Source organism: Oncorhynchus mykiss, chromosome 11 (genome assembly GCF_057628025.1).
Source record: "Oncorhynchus mykiss isolate SJ-2025 chromosome 11, ASM5762802v1, whole genome shotgun sequence".
NCBI classification, from domain to species: domain Eukaryota; kingdom Metazoa; phylum Chordata; class Actinopteri; order Salmoniformes; family Salmonidae; genus Oncorhynchus; species Oncorhynchus mykiss.
The window spans coordinates 66578113-66596934 of record NC_143032.1 but is presented as its reverse complement, the minus strand read 5'-3'; the positions used below and the strand labels follow the sequence as shown (position 1 = coordinate 66596934).

The 18822-nt window shown below is 41.2% G+C and overlaps 2 protein-coding genes across 36 annotated transcripts in view; one reads left to right on the top strand and one right to left on the bottom strand.

The window, feature by feature from the left end:
- arvcfb (ARVCF delta catenin family member b) overlaps positions 1–8544 on the bottom strand; it is a 310170-nt gene extending 301626 nt beyond the window's left edge. For all 31 annotated transcript variants that reach the window (XM_036936131.2, XM_090190983.1, XM_090190965.1 and 28 more), the window contains exon 1: positions 7920–8544. The gene's annotated coding sequence lies outside the window, so the exon portion shown is untranslated. The remainder of the gene's footprint in view (positions 1–7919) is intronic.
- A 1789-nt stretch (positions 8545–10333) lies between these two features.
- LOC110536236 (transport and Golgi organization 2 homolog) overlaps positions 10334–18822 on the top strand; it is a 28804-nt gene continuing 20315 nt past the window's right edge. For 3 of the 5 annotated variants that reach the window (XM_021621889.3, XM_021621887.3, XM_090191013.1), the window contains exons 1-3: positions 10334–10674; positions 11620–11750; positions 15868–15956. In XM_021621889.3, the coding sequence (XP_021477564.1) occupies positions 10654–10674; positions 11620–11750; positions 15868–15956 (241 nt within the window). In that variant the 5' untranslated portion in view covers positions 10334–10653. Of the gene's footprint in view, positions 10740–11619; positions 11751–15867; positions 15957–18822 lie in introns of all 5 variants that reach the window. The other 2 variants (XM_021621892.3, XM_021621890.3) reach the window with 1 other exon arrangement.

Below are 18822 nucleotides of genomic sequence, written 5' to 3'. Positions count from 1 at the left end.
GGCAACGTAAACACAACAGGAAACACTTCCCTTTCCTGTGTCAAAATCATCAAGCACCAAATGGAAGAAAATGTCATATACATGGAGGGACTACATCCATTTTAATTGTATGTTGCAACAATGAGCCCTAATGAATACAACCATGGGCACGGAGAGGTTGACTGTGCTAAAGGTGTGCTGCTGCAATTTCAATCCACTGACTAGCAGGTCATAGGGGATGTGTTTAATATCAATCCAGGCCGCTGCCTGAAGTTGACAGCTGCAGAGTTCATTTTAGCCTAAGTCCCCAGGTAAAGGTGGGAAGGCACAGTGACAGGCTGCACTACATAACACTGCTGATCTTTCCTGGTGAGAGACATTATCATCCTCAGATTGGGGAGGGGGTGGGGATCAGCCAGGGAATTGACATTCTCTTGTTGCACAGAGGGATTTCGGTACAATTGCTCTATGTTTATGCAGTGTCCATGGGTTGCACTATGGGGTAGGGTGGACAAGGGAGGTGGATTAACAGCCAGTCAACATGTCACAGTGTAATAGGCCCACTGGAATTCTGATAACGCATTACCACCCAGGTCCCTGCACAGAGGAAAATTATGCTGTGAAATCTGGTTTAAAACCAATTTCTGGCCCAGAGGTAATCTTGGGTCTGACTGCAAAGACATGATTGAAAGCTTTTGAGGACATGCCATCAATATCACAAGGATATGGAAATACAAGAATAACACCAGATCAAATTAACAAGGCTGCTTTAGACTGAAGTTACTTTTTGTTAGTTTAAAATCCCAATACTAGACATATTGATGTTTATTCTCTTTGTTTTTATTAACTAGAGGGAATTTGTCAAATAAAATACAAAATGACATTTTCACAAACAGCATCGGTTTTCCCAAATATGAGGCTGAAAATGGGATCCTTAGTGACCACAGAGTCAAGTACACCCGTTTAACATCCCATTCAAAAGACAGCACCCTACACAATCACTGCCCTGGAGAATAGAGATTGTTTTTAGACCAGAGGAAAGGGTACCTCCTACTGGCCCTCCAACACCACTTCCAGCAGCATCTGGTCTCCCAACAAGGGACTGACCAGGACCAACACTGCTTAGCTTCATAGCTTCAGAAGCAAGCCAGCAGTGGGATGCAGGGTGGTATGCTGCTATTTAACCCCAGACAGCTAACAATTAATAAAACCTTAACCCCTTACACTCATGGGAAATGGCCAAAATGGATAGGGCTAAATTGACATGTTTCTTACAGATGAAATATGAAAAGCATAACGATGGTAGCAATTAAAAGGGAACAGTTGAGAGATTATGGGAAAATTATTAGACTAAAAGGTGAGGACAACAGTTTCCCTGAAAAGACTGAATCCAAACATTATGCTGTTGATTTGATGTGCATTTTACATTCATTGTACTTTTCGCTGCATTTGTTGACAACAAAATCTGAAAATACTCTAGATACATTCAGTGACATGATAATTTAGGGTAGGTTCAGCAGAAGACAAAAACATGACAAAGGTTTGAGTGCTAGGTGTAACTGGTGTTTCCAAGTGGCCACACATACCTCTCCAAAGTGTACACAGTTCCTAAGTAATTGTCAATGCACTTCTATGACTCTCATAAGTCTTAAATAATAAGGTGCTTTCTTAGATCTCCTAGCTGTGGCGTTGAGGAACTAGAGCAAGCACACTTGTAGTTGTTTTGTTTGGAACACAACCCTGCATCCCAGCCTTTACACAATAACTGTTGTTGTTTAAGAAATTCAATTACGGTCTATTATAAATTGCAATCTGGGTCAGATGGGCGTAATTTCAAAGGCTGTTCTATTGCTAACATGACTAGCTAAGTTATAAAATACAATCTTACAGTGTTAGGCTTTCACAAGGCAATTCAGAGAAGTAGATCGTAATGAGTGTATTCAGTCATGAGTGCATTCAGATGTGGTCCGCGGCACATTTCCTTCATAATACAACAAACATATGCTCATTCTGTCCAAGACAAACCAGGGTATAACGCCATGTCATTGTGTAACTGTACATCAAACATAGTGATCATAAACATTGACACTGTATATGACATGAGTTTTATGATATGGAAATATGAAGTGCATATTTGGACTCACAGGTGTTTGGCTTTCTTGTATTACATCACAGCGGTATTTATTATTGTCCTCAATCTGTCATTCGGACTCCCAAGTGGCTCAGCGGTCTAAGGCACTGCATCTCAGTGCTAGGTGTCACTACAGACACTCTGGTTTGAATCCAGGCTGTATCACAACCAGCTGTGATTGGGAGTCCCATAGCGCACAATTGGCCGGTGTAGGCCGGCATAGTTAATAAGAATTTGTTCTTAACTGACCAGATAAACAAAAATACAAACATCTCATCTTTACATAGTCTTCTTAATTTTCTTAATTCCTGGGACTGTGTTGGGGCTGGCCAGACAGACAAAGACCTAGAGAGTTATTTCCCTTGGCAGGAGGGAGAGGAGAGGCGATGGCCAGCGCCAGGGGTGGATGGAAGGAGCAAACCAAGCAAGCAGCACAGAGGGAAGAAACACAGCTCTGTCCCCCAGCAGGTGTCAGCCAGAACCATAAAGAGTCATTCACTCTTGACCTGGCCTGCCTCTCTCACTACACAGGAAGTCAGTGTAGCCCACAGTACTGAGTGCACTGACTAATACAGTTTAATCTCCCCAATAAGATACTATGATCAATCCATCAAACTACTGAGACAGCCAAGTGTGATGTTAGTTTATTTATTGATGAAAATGTTCATGCAAGTTGAGGGAATTTAATGTCAACATGATTTCTCTGGAAGGTATCAGCTTGACTGATCGGTGCAATATTATCATCAGAGTAGATGAGCTGCTAGATTAGACTTGTTCTCCCACTGTCATAGCATTAGGTGACTTTTCTTCTAATCATGTTTTACGGATGAATGTCTTGAGGGGCAGTCCCCTTATAACATCAAGTGCTAAAACATACTCACTAGTCTTGTTGCAGGAGGCATTCCATTGTACTGCACAAATCGTTTCCATTTCACTGCTTCTAATAGCTAATAAAAATATCCACAATGAATCCTCTCAAACATAGTCTCTGTTTGGCATGACATGCATTACAATACTGCACTTAACATTAAGCAATAACCACAGAAGCATACAAAATGATGCAGAGTTAACGCGACTAGTCTACATTTGCTGCATACTTGAACACACATACATGTCAGAGTAGGATTCATATAAGCTATTCACCACAGCATCCACAATCATAGAATATAACGCTGTACAAGTACAACTTAGGCTAAATAAATTGAGAGACCACATAAATTGAACACAAATCTTACATAAAACAAATCATAATCCACTAATTTGAACAAGGGCCAATCTCTTTTTCAAAGAGCACATACTGGTTGGAGTTGGCACTTATGGTTCAGTCTCTCTGTTAGTCCATTCTAATCAATCCTACAACCTCAATTGAAGGAAAGAGAAAGCCTGACATTGTTCATACACTTAATTAACATGTGAAATCAGGTCCTGACTGATTAACATTCCACAGTTCATTGTTCTAGAAGATGAAATAAACTAGAATGAATGGTCAAGGCCAAGTCTGTAGACTGCCTAGAGGAGACAAAGAAAGCATGTGAACACCATAGAAGTTTGTGTAAATTTCACACACAAGTGATACTTTGATTTTGGAAAATCCTATACATTTGAGCAATTTTTCAAAACCGGTTGCTTACAGGTCAATCTTGATGCAAGTCCAAAAACTGAAGCTGTAGTTCCAACCAATCAATTGTGTCAAGTGAAATGCATCTGCGACATGTTGTAGAGAAAAATAACTATTTCTTATATATTATGTTCATTCCTATCCACATCTACCTTGACACGTTCCATTAAAACTACATCACTGATGAACGATTACGTGTCTGTCTGTTGTCGGCCACGGTCTCTGTCATGCTGGTTGCATTATCTAGTCTAACATGCATAATACTGAACACTGCTGTGCTCAGAACTCATTTCCCACTCAACATTCACTGCTGTACTTTAACCTAGCTTCCATATAGTGTATAACAACAACTCTACAATAATAATGCTAGTTTCAAAGTTTATTCGCCATGTGCACAGGATACAATAGGTGTAAAAAAGTACAGTAAAATTCTTACTTGAGAACTCTTTCCCAACAATGCAGTGATGACAATAAATAAAACACCAAAAGACTCGAAGTCAAATGTTTGTTCCCACTGAACAGCATAAAGCCTAAAGAAATCCAAAGAAGCTATATTCAGGGAGTCAGGGAAGTTACAATGGACGGCTGCAATAATGGAGTACATATTCACAATATCACCTTGTCAAAGTGAAATATAATTGTCCTAGGGTAGATCTATGTAGCCTCATAGCCTGGTTCCTCTCTAGATTTCTTCCTAGGTTCCAGCATTTCTAGAGAGTTTTTCCTAGCCACCGTGCTTCTACACCTGCATTGCTTGCTGTTTGGGGGTTTAAACTGGGTTTCTGTACAGTACTTTGTGATTTTTTTATTTTTTTTTACCTTTATTTTTCTAGGCAAGTCAGTTAAGAACAAATTCTTATTTTCAATGACGGCCTAGGAACAGTGGGTTAACTGCCTGTTCAGGGGCAGAACGACAGATTTGTACCTTGTCAGCTCGGGGATTCGAACTTGCATCAGCTGATGTAAGAAGGGCTTTATAAATACATTTGATTGATTGATATGTGGGATGAAAAATCATTGGGTCGAAAATGGCAGCAGTCAGTTCCATGTTTTCTACTCAGTTGAATACTGACAGATTCCTTGACAGGGCCTAGGCATTGTGTTGTCAGATCTAGCAGACTTAGGAACCATTGTGGCCAAGGCCCTAGGATATCATATGGAGCATTTTCAGTGCCAACATAAATTGTATTTGACTTCCATAATTTAGAATTTGTATTAGGATATTGAATTCGAATGTAATATTTTTAATTTGTAATGCACAAATTGAATAATTGAATGCATACATTAAACTTGTATTTCATGATTTGAAACTGAATTGAATGAATATTCAGTTTTAAAATGCAATTTAAATGTAATTGAATATTCAAATTCTATATTTATATATTGAGTTTCAATATGGTAGATATTACATTTGTCTGTGTATCAAGTTTACAAACTATAATGTCAAGCTTATCAAAGTTTAATATATTATAACATCTCAGATGCATTCAGATTGACTTATCAAATTCAGTTCCAAAACCAGAGACAACATCCTGGTACTTTGCCAGCCAGGAAAGGTAAAGGTTGAGGAGAACAGATGCTCTCTGTGGTAAAACAAAGCTTCTGGCATTTTTTGAAGCCAATGTGGGTTGTTTAATGTATTTTCTTCCTATGAATTTGGCTCTAGCGTTTGTACAATTTTAGCTATAAGATATTACCCCATTTCTGAAAGCTAAGACCATCTTCTGTATACCACCCATACCTTGTCACAACACAACTGACTGGCTGAAAATATTAAGGAAATAAATTCCACAAATTAACATGGCACACCTGTTAATTGAAATGCATTCCAGGTGGCTGCCTCATGAAGCTGGTTGAGAGAATGCCAAGAGTGTGCAAAGCTGTCATTAAGGCAGAGGGTGGCTACTTTGAAGAATCTCAAATAAGATATTTTGATTACTACATGTGTTATTTCATAGTTTTGAAATCGTCACTATTCTACAATGTAGAAAATAGTATAAAATTAAGAAAAACCCTGGATTGAGTAGGTGTCCAAACTTTTATTCAGACCCCTTGACTTTTCCCAAATTGTGTTCCTTTACAGACTTATTCTAAAATGGATCAAATTATTTGGCTTCTTCATCAATCTACACAAAGCGAAAACAGGTTGTCACCTCATTTTCAAATTCAAAATTATGGAATTAAAATTTCTGTTGGCACTGAAATCACTCCATAATATTGTCACTCAAATCTAGAAGTATGGCAAACAAACACATTAATCAATTAGCTGATGGGGCCTGAGGGCCACAGTGGCCTTTCAGATAAATGATTAGTGTAGCACATGCTTATCTATAAAATAAATAGGCGGCACTCAAAAAGGAAAACACTTGAACCAATAACATCCATGGTTGGTTGCATATGATTCCTGTACTTTAGGTGCTTGATTTAGAGTACCCGCACCTTAAATGTTCTACTGCACCTCTTATAGAATATTAGCTCAAAAGTATTGTGAAGCTCCTGCACCTAAATAGAAAACAGTACCAGCACAGAAAATGAGTAATGCCACCTACTTCAGTCCAAGTCAAGCATAGTACTTTCAATGTGAAGAACTTGCAACAGACAAATACAAACAGACAAATAGAAACAGAAAATAAGTTACTTCCATGCAGTCAGAGTAGTACTATTGCACATATATCAATCTAAATGAAGATTTCCTACATTTTAACGTAGAATAAAAACTGCCAAATAGGCAGAAGCTGTGGCAGCAGCTCTCCAGCGTATGACCTTGTGACTGACTGCAACAGCTATTTATATTCATTCATACATGTCAATCCCATCCAACCAAATCTATTTTCGCAGGTTGGCATTTATTGGGATGACTCAGCTCTGCAGAGTGGTCACTACCTGGCAGTCACAAAGTCTTTCAATCTTATTTTTAACAAAGTCAACCTGCTCACAGCCGTCACGTCTACTATATTTAACACATCAAAATGACCCTATGGCGATATTATATTGGGCCTATCAGAGTGGGAACATAATTTGTATTTTATTTAACTAGGCTAAGTTAGTTAAGAACAAATTATTTTTTACAATGACGGCAAGTGGGTTAACTGCCTTGTTCAGGGGTAGAACGACAGAGTTTTACCTTGTCAGCTAAGGGATTCGAGTCAACAACCTTTCGGTTACTGGCCCAACGTTCTAACCTACCTGCCGCCCCAACACATAAAGGGTGTTCAGGCTTCAAGAGAAAAACCACATAAGACGGAAGGTACCCGTCATCCAAATCATTCCAGCAGCAACTCGCAAATGCCCCCTTTTCCAAACTGGGTATATTACAAGGTGAGAATCCGGAAGGCAAAACAAAAGCTATAGCACATCTAGACAACCATGTCATTCACTCAGCATCAGGGAAAAAACAGAGGAAAATGATTGCTGTGGCGTGACCTGTCAAAAATAACATCTTTACAGTCATTTTTTACATCTTGGAAAAAAACATTCTAATGTATTCACCACATTTGTTACTATACAGAATATTTAACTGTATTCTGCATTGCCTGGGGTTTACATTTAAAGATCATCATTATTTTTGAAGTATGGCAAAGATGCTGCAGGTAGGTAGCTATTGTAGGTGCCCCGTGCAGACAGAGGCAGTTCCCTTTGACACAATCGATGACCATTTGTGTACTCTTAGATCTGCAGAATCAGGAGGCAGTGCACGACATATCCATTGTTGTATATATTCAGCAAACACACGACATGGGTTTGGAATTTTCATATTATGAAACAGAACTATAATGTAAGAGGACAAAAACAATCCAATAATATTCTACAATCTCTCTATTGTAGAATACTCTATTGCAATTGATATATGTCGTTACGCATAACATGGCATGAGATACGCAATCTACAATTGATAATAGGCTGGAATGATTATTTCATCGAATGCAATTTCGTTTAATTAAAATATTATTTTTACCAGTCTATAATTGAGTTCCATAAATGAACAACAACTCCGCGTAAAATCCCCACAGCAGTCCCCCACTGGCTCACACATCCTTCAATCTCCATGACAATCGCAAAGCATTGTATCGTGTACGACTACGTAGGAATAATAGATTATGTTTGTTCGGCTGCTAAAATGAAAACGATAATCTTGAATCAAATTTCGACGTTTTATATATATAACCAGGAACATTATAGCACATTTCTTACCTTCTACTCCTCCCTTCCACTGGAGTTTAGGGATAGTACGTACGCGCACGCAGGAGTGTAAACTTGGCGATGCAATCACCAGATGGTTCCTTGCGCTGGTTAAATAAATCACCTCACACTCCTAGCCTATTCTTCTTAGTTTATGAATTGCACCTCAAAAACGTGACCAAACCCGAATAATGATTTCTCCTCTTTTCAATGTTTTTGTTGCAAACGACAGCGCTACTGTTATTCTCGAACAGTGCCGGAGAATAGCAGTGTAGTCCGTGATTGGCTTAGCCAATGTTTTATTTGCTCAATTATATGGAGGGTTAAGAGAGGACAAATCAAATGTAACCTGTGTTGAAATTATTCCTTACTTTAAAAAGTCCATGATTCATTCAATGTAAAATCAAATAAAGTTATTTTTAACTAGGCTATTTATAGTCTAAGTCTGTCCCATCTCCAAAAACAAAACAAAAATCACCGTGAGGTCGCAAATTCTTCAATAGCGTCAAATACACATTGACAGCAAATGGTTGTAAAAAAATATATAAAAAGCCTGTCACTGACCCAAATCTGTGGCCCCAACTGACGGTTTCAAACTCCTCTCGTACACAAACAACGCTAGTGCAACAAAACTGTCAGAGACCCACCCCTATCGCGGAGCGTTCGAGGAAATATTTATTTTGATTGGGTGAACCTACTTTCAATTAAAACAGAGACAGAATATCTCTTACTTGATTGGATTAAAAGCTGTCAATCTTTGCATACGACGTACAATTTGCAATCTACTTTGAAACAAATGAACTCACCTGCACATGATCGAATATATAATTTGTAATGTTATCCTTAAATATAAACGCAACATGTGAAGTGTTGGTCCCATGTTTCATGAGCTGAAATAAAACACATTTTCAATAGGCTTCTCAAATTCCGTGCATATATTTTTTACATCCCTGTTGATGAGCATTTGTCATTTGCCAAGGAAATCCAGCCACCTGATATCAAGAAGCTAATTTAACAGCAGTCATTACACAGGTGCACCTTGTGCTGGTGACAATAAAAGTCCACTCTCAAATACACTACGTGACCAAACATATGTGGACACCTGCTTGTTGAACATCTCATTCCAATGGGCATTAATAGGGAGTTGGTCCCCCCTTTGCTGCTATAACAGCCTCCACTCTTCTGGGAAGGCTTTCCACTAGATGTTGGAACATTGCTGCAGGGACTTGCTTCCATACAGCCACAAGAGCATTAGTGAGGTCAGGCACGGATGTTGGGCGATTAGGCCTGGCTCACAGTTGGCGTTCCAATTCATCCCAAATGTGTTTGATGGGGTTGAGGTCAGGGCTCTGTGCAGGCCATTCAAGTTCGTCCACAACAATCTTGACAAACCATTTCTGTATAGACCTGACTTTATGCACAGGTGCATTGTCATGCTCAAACAGGAAAGGGCCTTTCCCAAACTGTTGCAACAAAGTTGGAAGCACGGAATCATCTAGAATGTCATTGTATGCTGTAGCATTAAGAGTTCCCTTCACTGGAATTAAGGGGCCCAGCCCGAACCATGAAAAACAGGGGTCCAATGGTGGCGAGCTTTACAATACCCCAGCTGACGCTTGGAATTGCTTATGGTGATCTTAGGCTTGTGTGCAGTTGCTCGGCCACGGAAATCCATTTCGTGAAGCTCCCGATGAACAGTTCTTGTGCTGACGTTGCTTCCAGAGGCAGTTTGGAACTCGGTGAGTGTCGCAACTGTGTACAGACAACAAAAATACACACTACATGCTTCAACCACTTGGCAGTACCGCTCTGTGAACTTGTGTGGCCTACCACTTCGCAGCTGAGTCGTTGTTGCTTCTAGACGTTTCCACTTCACAATAATAGCACTTAGTTGGGGGAAGCTCTAGCAGGGCAGAAATTTGATTAACTGACTTGTAAATGTGTCATCCTAAGACAGTTTGACAGTTTGTGCAGAAAATCTAAGAAGATTTGATGAATATTATGGAAAAAATTATACTGTATCATAACATCAATTCTTATTTTCATTGCTGACCAGCAGATGTCACTAATGTGCATTGTTAAAAGCTCCAACTAATTTAACCGTTTTTCGACACAATTTGGTGAACGCCCCAAACGCGTCAGAAAGCCTTGGCTTCCCATCACAAGTTTCAATGAACTGCTTGGTTCCCTAAAGGCTCTCCAAACACATGGGATCTTCTCAGTAGCCTTAGTCAATCAACCATGCGCCAAAAATGCATTCTCAAACCGCATGTCCCCAAAGCAGCACAGACCAGCCATCATCTTCCAGACAACGCTCTCAAACGCTGATAGGGTTTAAGAAGGGGCGTTTTTATACCTTTTACATGTTTCGCACTAATTTTGGTTCTACAGGAAACACTGACCAAAACTGTCGTTCCTAACCAGTCACGCTTGCATTACCAAAACATACATAGAGCAACTAATTTAAATGCTCTATCAACTAACTTAAATGATTACATTTACATAAACTGTCAAACGTAGCTAACAGTGAAAGGAGAAATCTGAAAAATATCCATAACCTTCACTCAGGGTTTGTATCGGCCAATCATAGTGTATGTTGCTAGACGGTTACGCCTATGTTTTGTTAGGGTGCACGCGATTTACGCCTGGGATATTCTGGAACCATCAACGGAGTGAGCGCAGTTCACATTCGTGTAATGAAATTGACCTGAAAGTCACGGTCTAGCCTGCTCGCAAGATAAATCAAATGCACACACTACGACGAAGGGTTTGTTTTGTTTTGTTGTAATGTTAGTCAACCGAATGAATAGATCTTAAGCAGCAAGTGGAATAGTGAGTACTTTTCCCAATGTAACGCTAGCTAGGTAGCCAGGCAGATGAATGATAAAATATTCTTACTTCTTTTGTAATGTGTCACAAAACAGACCGGTAGCAAAGTGTTGTCACTTGCCTGTTTTGTCGTTGTTCGTGTGACATCTAGCTAAGGTTAGCTAGCTAGCGCAAGACTGCTGCATCTAGCTAGCTAACGTAATAGTTTGCTAAGTAACTGCAATCTATGCTCGTTCAAAGTTGCTGACTATAAAGCTAGCTAGCTGGCTATAATATGCATTTTGTTGTCCTGGTTATCATAAATCTTATTTTTGTTCACCATTGCTATAGCTAGCTAACTAACGTTAGATCTCTAATAATTGTAACGAATGTTGTTTGCTGGTAGCTGTTAAAGGGGGCTAGAAACTAGAAAGGAGAACTCACCAACAAGCTGTCTGCTCTGCTCCTCTATGTCACTTCATAAAAAATACCCTTTATTAGTTGAATCAGGTGTGTTGTTGTAGTGCTGGTTTGGAACAAACGCCTGCACACTTTAGTTATGTGGTCACCAGGTACTGACCTCTTTTGTAATGTCATTTAAGAATCAGCTGATGGCGCACATTTTTTTCCCCTAATCATTTGGCCTAACCTAATCACTTCTCTATCAGGCTACAGTAAAGTGTGAGGGCACACGAGGGTTTGTCAACAGTATTGCTGTCCTGTATTGAATAGGTATTTCAATCAGGATTAGGCTACCACTTGGATAAGGTAAGGGGCTTGGTACAGCTGTGGCTACCTGTACAGCCCTGTAGGATTTATGTGGTTTGTCTCCTTTGTAAATTTAACCTAGGCCATGCTATAGTGTGCTATAGTCCTTTACTCACTTGACTATCATTTATTCTAGCCCTTGCCAACATGTCCAAGCATTGAAAGTTACTGTTCCCAGTGTGAGAGAGCATCCCCAACCACTAACACCCCCATGTGTATCATCTTCTTCAAGTTTGACCCTCGACCTGCATCCAAAAATGCCTACAGGTAAGGCCTCTCCTCCCTCTGTGTACCTTTACCACACTTTTCATATAGACTAGCCTGGACAGCTCTCATTTTATGTCAACTGGAGGCCTATATTCAGATGATGGTTTAAAAAGATGCACACTTCCAGATGTTGAGCAAATCTGAATCTTAAAGGAATCAAAGCGTCATTGCGTTTGACGCAGGGGACATTCTTCTCATCGTCTGATACATACTGAACAAAAATATAAACTTAACATGTAAAGTGTTGGTCCCATGTTTCATGAACTAAAATAAAAGTTCCCAGAAAATTTTCTTACACCCAAAAAGCTTATTTCCCCCAAATTTGGTGTACAAACGTGTTTACATTCCTGTTAGTGAGCATTTCTCCTTTGCCAAGATAATCCATCCACCTGACAAGTGTGGCATATCAAGAAGCTGATAAAACAGCATAATTATTACACATGTGCACCTTGTGCTGGGGACAATAAAAGACCATTCTAAAATGTGCAGTTTTGTCACACAACACAATGCCACAGATTTCTCAAGTTTTGAGGGAGAGTGCAATTGGCATGCTGTCTGCAGGAATGTCCAACAGTGCTGTTGCCAATAATTTAATGTTAATTTCTCTACCATAAGTCACCTCCAACATTGTTCAAGAGAATTTGGCAGTACAATCGGCCTCAAAACCGCAGATCACATGAATGGCATTGTGTGGGCGAACGGTTTGCTGATGTCAACAGAGTGCCCCATGGTGGGGTTATGGTATGGGCAGGCATAAGCTATGGACAACGAACACAATTACATTTTATTGATGGGAATTTAAATGCACAGAAATACAGTGATGAGACCCATATATATATTTTTTTTTTAATAAAAAATAAATAAAAGGTTTTTGTTATCTGTGACCAACAGATGCATATCGAAATTCCCAGTCATGTGAATTCCAAGCATTAGGGCACAATTAATTTGTTTCAATTGACTGATTTCCTCATATGAACTCTAACTTGTTGCGTTTTAAATTTTTTTGTTCAGTATAATTGTGAATAAAAAATTCCCTTTGTCCTTCAAAGATGCGTTAGGCTAGTGCTGAAGTGTAGCAACTCTAATCTAATTAAGCACCCAAAGCAGTGATAAGAACCTGAGGTAACCTGTGGTGCTGTCTCTCACTGGAAGTATGGAAAGCTAGGCAGTATTCAAACTGAATTGCTCCATTTCACTTCCCGATTTCAATGAAACTGAACATTTCAGTTTGGTTCCAGGCTAATTCAAAGCCTCCCAAACAAAGCACAGTGAAACACCATGTACCATCCACCTAACCTTTCCTACAGTCACTGCTGGTTTCTCTCAGTGAAGGTCCTTTGTGGGCAGACGCCAGTGGTAGAGGAGCAGTCAATGCAATTTAAAGCCCTGCTTGTAATAATCCCCTGGGCTCTGTGGAGCTCTCTCTCTACCTGGCCAGGATCTATCTCTGCCTTTGCCTCTGGGAGATTACACTAGCCTAAGGCGATCAGTGGATGTGTGTGGGCAATGACTCACTCTGGACCCATGGGATATGTGTAACCTGTAGGCCTAGCTAGCATCCTCACCGTGGTTGAATTTAATGCATGTAGGCCTACATTATCAGTGAGCGGAATGGCAAAATAACTACAAGAATGTTAAGTAAATCTCTTGTGTAAGTGGTTTTTCACCATACACCCAATTCCGCCAACATCCCTGCCTGCCAACAATGTTGTGTTCTGAATTCCCATTATGCCCATGTATTGCCTCACCATCAAATTATTAGTACTTTCCTTTGCAATACAGCATGAATGGAATGTATCTTGTCAAAATATTAGCCTTCCCAGTGACCTTGTCTCAAACATAGTATTTATTTTGTAAGGAATAAGTGACAAATTATAGAATTCTCTAAAATGGCCCACTCTCCGCATAGCTGGGCCCTGTTAATTGTCTTGTTTCTCTCCTAGTGATTCCCACAGTCTCCAATAAAGCATGGATGCTCTGCTCTCTCTCCTGTGTAAAATCATTAGTGTTTGCTTTGTTTCTGGGCCAGTGTCATCGACTCTTGGGGAACAAGTGTCACTGCAACCAGCTTTTGCATCATGAGTCTTTGATGTACAGAGGTTGACACAATTAGGTCAATTTGCTTTATTTGCTCTTTAAGAAATCCACCTGCCTCTGAACAAGGTTAATGGGATTGGTAACCGCTGGCAAGATACAATTATTGCGGAGGTCATCATAGTTCAGTGGCCTAATCTGTCTTCTGTAACTGTGCACCACGAATAAATGCCTCTCAGTGAAACTATTTAATCCTCATCATTTGACCTGTGACACCGGCATGACAACCAATACGTCTCAGGTAGTTGGCTTCGAAAAGGGACGTGTGTGAAAAAACAAACATGCGTGTTCTGTGTGTCTAATTGATAATGAGCGATGATGAGTAATGGCGATGCACCAAATGTTTTTTTTATTTTTTTATTTCACCGTTATTTAACCAGGTAGGCCAGTTGAGAACAAGTTCTCATTTACAACTGCGACCTGGCCAAGATAAAGCAAAGCAGTGTGACACAAACAACAACACAGAGTTACACATGGAAAAAACAAACATACAGTCAATAATACAATAATGCATATCATTATCTGGGAACAGTGTGTACCAGCAGAATTTTGAACAGAGGATGCAATTATAAATTGTAGACTACATGGAATATTCTAGGTTGACCATTTTACTTGACTGTTTGTGCAATACCTGACTGGATATTGCTGTTAGCCTATCTCAGGTTAGATACGGTTACAACTATATGTTATATTATAGGCCCACACATTTTGTATATACAAATTGAGCCCACATGTCTCGTAGAGCCAGCACAAGAAGTTAGTGTGAGTAGAAATGGCCTACAGTTTTTAACAGCCCGGCAACATTCAATATAAGCTACTTCTATAAACTACAGAATGTTTACTTTGATACCAGGTTTATCAATTCAAGGCTATACGCCAATTCATGCTCTTAATGAGCTACTGTTGGTCCAGTCTCTGGACCTAGTCTCTACTGCCGGATACTTTTAAGGGTCACACACAGCACACCGAATATGGATCTCCCGTTCGTCTACCGATTGTTCAGTGCACTGTTGACTGCTGACATTTTTGTGCAATTCTACATGTTTTCACTTGGTTCGCAAGTACCCTTGGCAGGCAAAGGCTATTGGTGTGTTCAAGCCCTTATTCCGTATCCAGCCATCCACTGCACTGGATCAATCTAATACAGCATCTCCCCGCTGGCCTAAGCCTCAGCCTCTTGCTGACATGGTCCTTTTAGACCTCTGAAGGTAGAGACTTTTTGTCGCTGATGCATTATGGATTTGATGTGACGTTTGCAGTGGTGTGGGGCCTGGAAAATCCCATCTCTTAGTGATCCATGTACACTGCAGCAGTCCAAGGTGGGTGGAGAAAGTCAGCAGGGGTTGTAATGTTATTGCGGTAAGGTAATCGAGGTACATGGAGAGGTATGGGCAGCATCCCAAATTACACTATATTCCCTATGTTGTGCACTACTTCTGACCATAGTCTTATGTGCCCTGGTCTAAAGTAGTGCACTATGTAGGGAATAAGGTTCCATTTGGGACGCATCCATGGTGTTGGATAGTGACAGCACAGCAGCTTTCTTCTGCTGCTGCAGCTGATGGGGAACTGGGGTGCGGAACTTTACTGTGTCCTAAGGGGGGGAATAGTGCACACCCAGACAATCAGGAAACATGCAACCTCAGTCAGGAGCTCAGTTAGGTCTGCTACACAGCACGGCATGGCATTTCTCTCTCACACTTATTCACTCATGTGTGCAGAATGCAGCCTGGCAAAAGAGCACACAGGCTGCTTCCCAAATGGAACCCTATTCCCTTCATAATGCATCACTTTTATATGGGCCCTGGTCAAAAGTAGTGCACTATATTGGAAATATGGGTGCCATTAGGGCCACAGACACACAGTCCCAGGGCTCAGTCTCTTCGATTAAGGACATGAGACCTGGAGAATATCAATATATCAAGATGGATAACACCACAAGGTTATTGTGTTAAAGAACATTACCTTAAGTGGTCTACCATGGTCTCCCTCGTAACTCTATTTCTTTCTCTTTTCACCTCAGGCTAATTTTGGCTGCAAACAGAGATGAGTTTTACAACAGGCCAACCAAAGCTGCAGACTTTTGGGTGAGCAACAGCGAAATCCTCAGTGGTAAGTATCTGCACTTGATGTTGCCGTGACAGAAAAAAATTGTTGACAGAAATCGTTCTGGAGAGGACCCCTCTGTTTCCCCTTTTTTCTCTCTCTCTCTCAGAGCCTTTATTTCACCACAACCCATTTCAGCTCAGCTGGAATGACTTCATGAGCCAGATACTGGATCCCATGTCAACAAACCAATTCTGAGAGGAATTTAATGCACTGAATGTCCCAATGAATCATCCCATTCTTTATTAAGATCATAGCCCTACTATGGCAAATTGACTGGGAGAACAAATACATCTCCTTGAGTTAAAACTGTTTAAATAAACAAACAGGGTGGAAGGCTAAGAAGTATAATTAGAATGAGGGTCCTGTCATGGAGCATGGGCATTGCTTCTTCTGTTTGAGTGATTATTTTCATTTCCTCTCAACAGACTAGCATTTTCACATTTCTGAGTGAAGTATTTAATTTGTCATAACAGGCTATGAGTTTATTCCTCTAGAAATCTAGAGTGGCAGAGTAATTGAGGTTTGCGAGGGATTAGGGTATAGGATTGGTTTGGAAATTAGGGCCTAAGGGTCAGGTTTTATGTTGGCTTGGGATTGAGTCCTCAAAATGGAACGGTGGTAGGGCCTTGATCTGGTGTGGAGGGACGGCAGTAGTGCTCTGATCTGTTGTGGAGAGACGGTGGTAGTAATCTGATCTGTTGTGGAGGTACGGCGGTAGTGCTCTGATCTGGTGTGGGGGATGGCGTTAGGGCTCTGATGTGGAGGGGCGGTGGTAGAGCTCTGATCTGGTGTGGAGGGACGGCGGTAGTGCTCTGATCTGGTGTGGAGGGACAGCGATAGTGCTCTGATCAAGTGTGGAGGGATGGTGGTAGGGTTCTGATCTGGTGTGGATGGACGGCGGTAGTAATTTGATCTGGTGTGGATGGACGGCGGTAGTAATTTGATCTGGTGTGGAGGGACGCCGGTAGGGCTATGATCGATCTGGTGTGGAGGGATGGCGGTAGGGCTATGATCTGGTGTGGAGGGAAAGCGGTAGGGCTATGATCTGGTGTGGAGAGACGGCGGTAGGGCCATGATCTGGTGTGGAGGGAAGGCAGTAGGGCTATGATCTCGTTTGGAGGGATGGAGGTAGGGCTATGATCTGGTGTGGAGGGATGGCGGTAGGGCTATGATCTGGTGTGGAGGGAAGGCAGTAGTATAAAAATCTATGTACAGTTTGTGCAAATGTAGAAGAGTAGGGAGGTAAGGCAATAAATAGGCCATAGAGCGAAATGATTACAATTTAGCATTAACACTGGAGTGATAGATGTGCAGATGATGATGTGCAAGTAGAGATACTGGGGTGCAAAAGAGCAAGAGGATAAATAACAAAATGGGGATGAGGTAGTTGGGTGTGCTATTTACAGATTTGCTGTGTACAGGTACAATGATCGGTAAGCTGCTCTGACAGCTGATGCTTAAAGTTAGAGAGGAAGATATAAGACTCCAGCTTCAGTGATTTTTGCAATTCATTCCAGTCATTGGCAGCAGAGAACTGGAAGGAAAGGTGGCCAAAGGAAGTGTTGGCTTTGGGGATGACCAGTGAAATATACCTGCTAGAGCGCGTGCTACGGGTGGGTGTTGCTATGATGACCAGTGAGCTGAGATAAGGCGGAGCTTTACCTAGCAAAGACTTGTAGATGACCTGGAGCCAGTGGGTTTGGCAAGGAATATGTAGTGAGGGCCAGCCAACGAGAGCATACAGGTCGCAGTGGTGGGTAGTATATGGGGCTTTGGTGACAAAATGGATGGCACTGTGATAGACTACATCCAATTTGCTGAGTAGAGTGTTGGAGGCTATTTTGTAAATGACTTCACCGAAGTCAATGATCGGTAGGATAGTCAGTTTTACGAGGGTATGTTTGGCAGCATGGGTGAAGGAAGCATTGTTTGCAAAATAGGAATCCGATTCTAGATTTAATTTTGGATTGGAGATGCTTAATTTGAGTCTGGAAGGAGAGTTTACAGTCTAACCAGACACTTAGGTATTTATAGTTGTCCACATATTCTAAGTCAGAACCGTCCAGAGTAGTGATGCTAGTTGGGCGGGTGGCTGCGTGCAACAATTGGTGTAAGATGTATAGATGCCAGATGTATACCGAATGGTGTCGTCTGCGTAGAGGTGGATCAGAGAATCACCAGCAGCAAGTGTGACATCATTGATGTACAGAGAAAAGAGTCGGCCCGAGAATTGAACTCTGTGGCACCCCCATAGAGACTGCCAGAGGTCCGGACAACAGGCCCTCCGATTTGACACACTGAACTCTATCTGAGAAGTAGTTGGTGAACCAGGCGAGGCAGTCATTGGAGAAACCAAGGCTATTGAGTCAGCCAATAAGATTGTGGTGATTGACCGGGTCGAAAGCCTTGGCCAGGTTGAAGAAGATGGCTGCACAGTTCTGTCTTTTATCGATGACGGTTATGATATCATTTAGGACCTTGAGTGTGTCTGAGGTGCACCCATGACCAGCTCGGAAACCAGATTGCATAGTGGAGAAGGTACGGTGGGATTGAAAATGGTCAGTGATCTGTTTAACTTGGCTTTCAAAGATTTTAGTAAGGCAGGGCAGGATGGATATAGGTCTATAACAGTTTGGGTCTAGAGTGTCTCCCCCTTTGAAGAGGGGGATGACCTCGGCAGCTTTGTGGATCTCAGATGATACGGAAGAGAGGTTGAACAGGCTAGTAATAGGGGTTGCAACATTTTGGTGGATCATTTCAGATAGAGAGGTTCCAAATTTTCTTACACAGCTGATTAGTAGGGATCCAGATTTTGCAGCTCTTTCAGAACATCAGCTGTCTGGATTTGAGTGAAGGAAAAGCAGTTGGG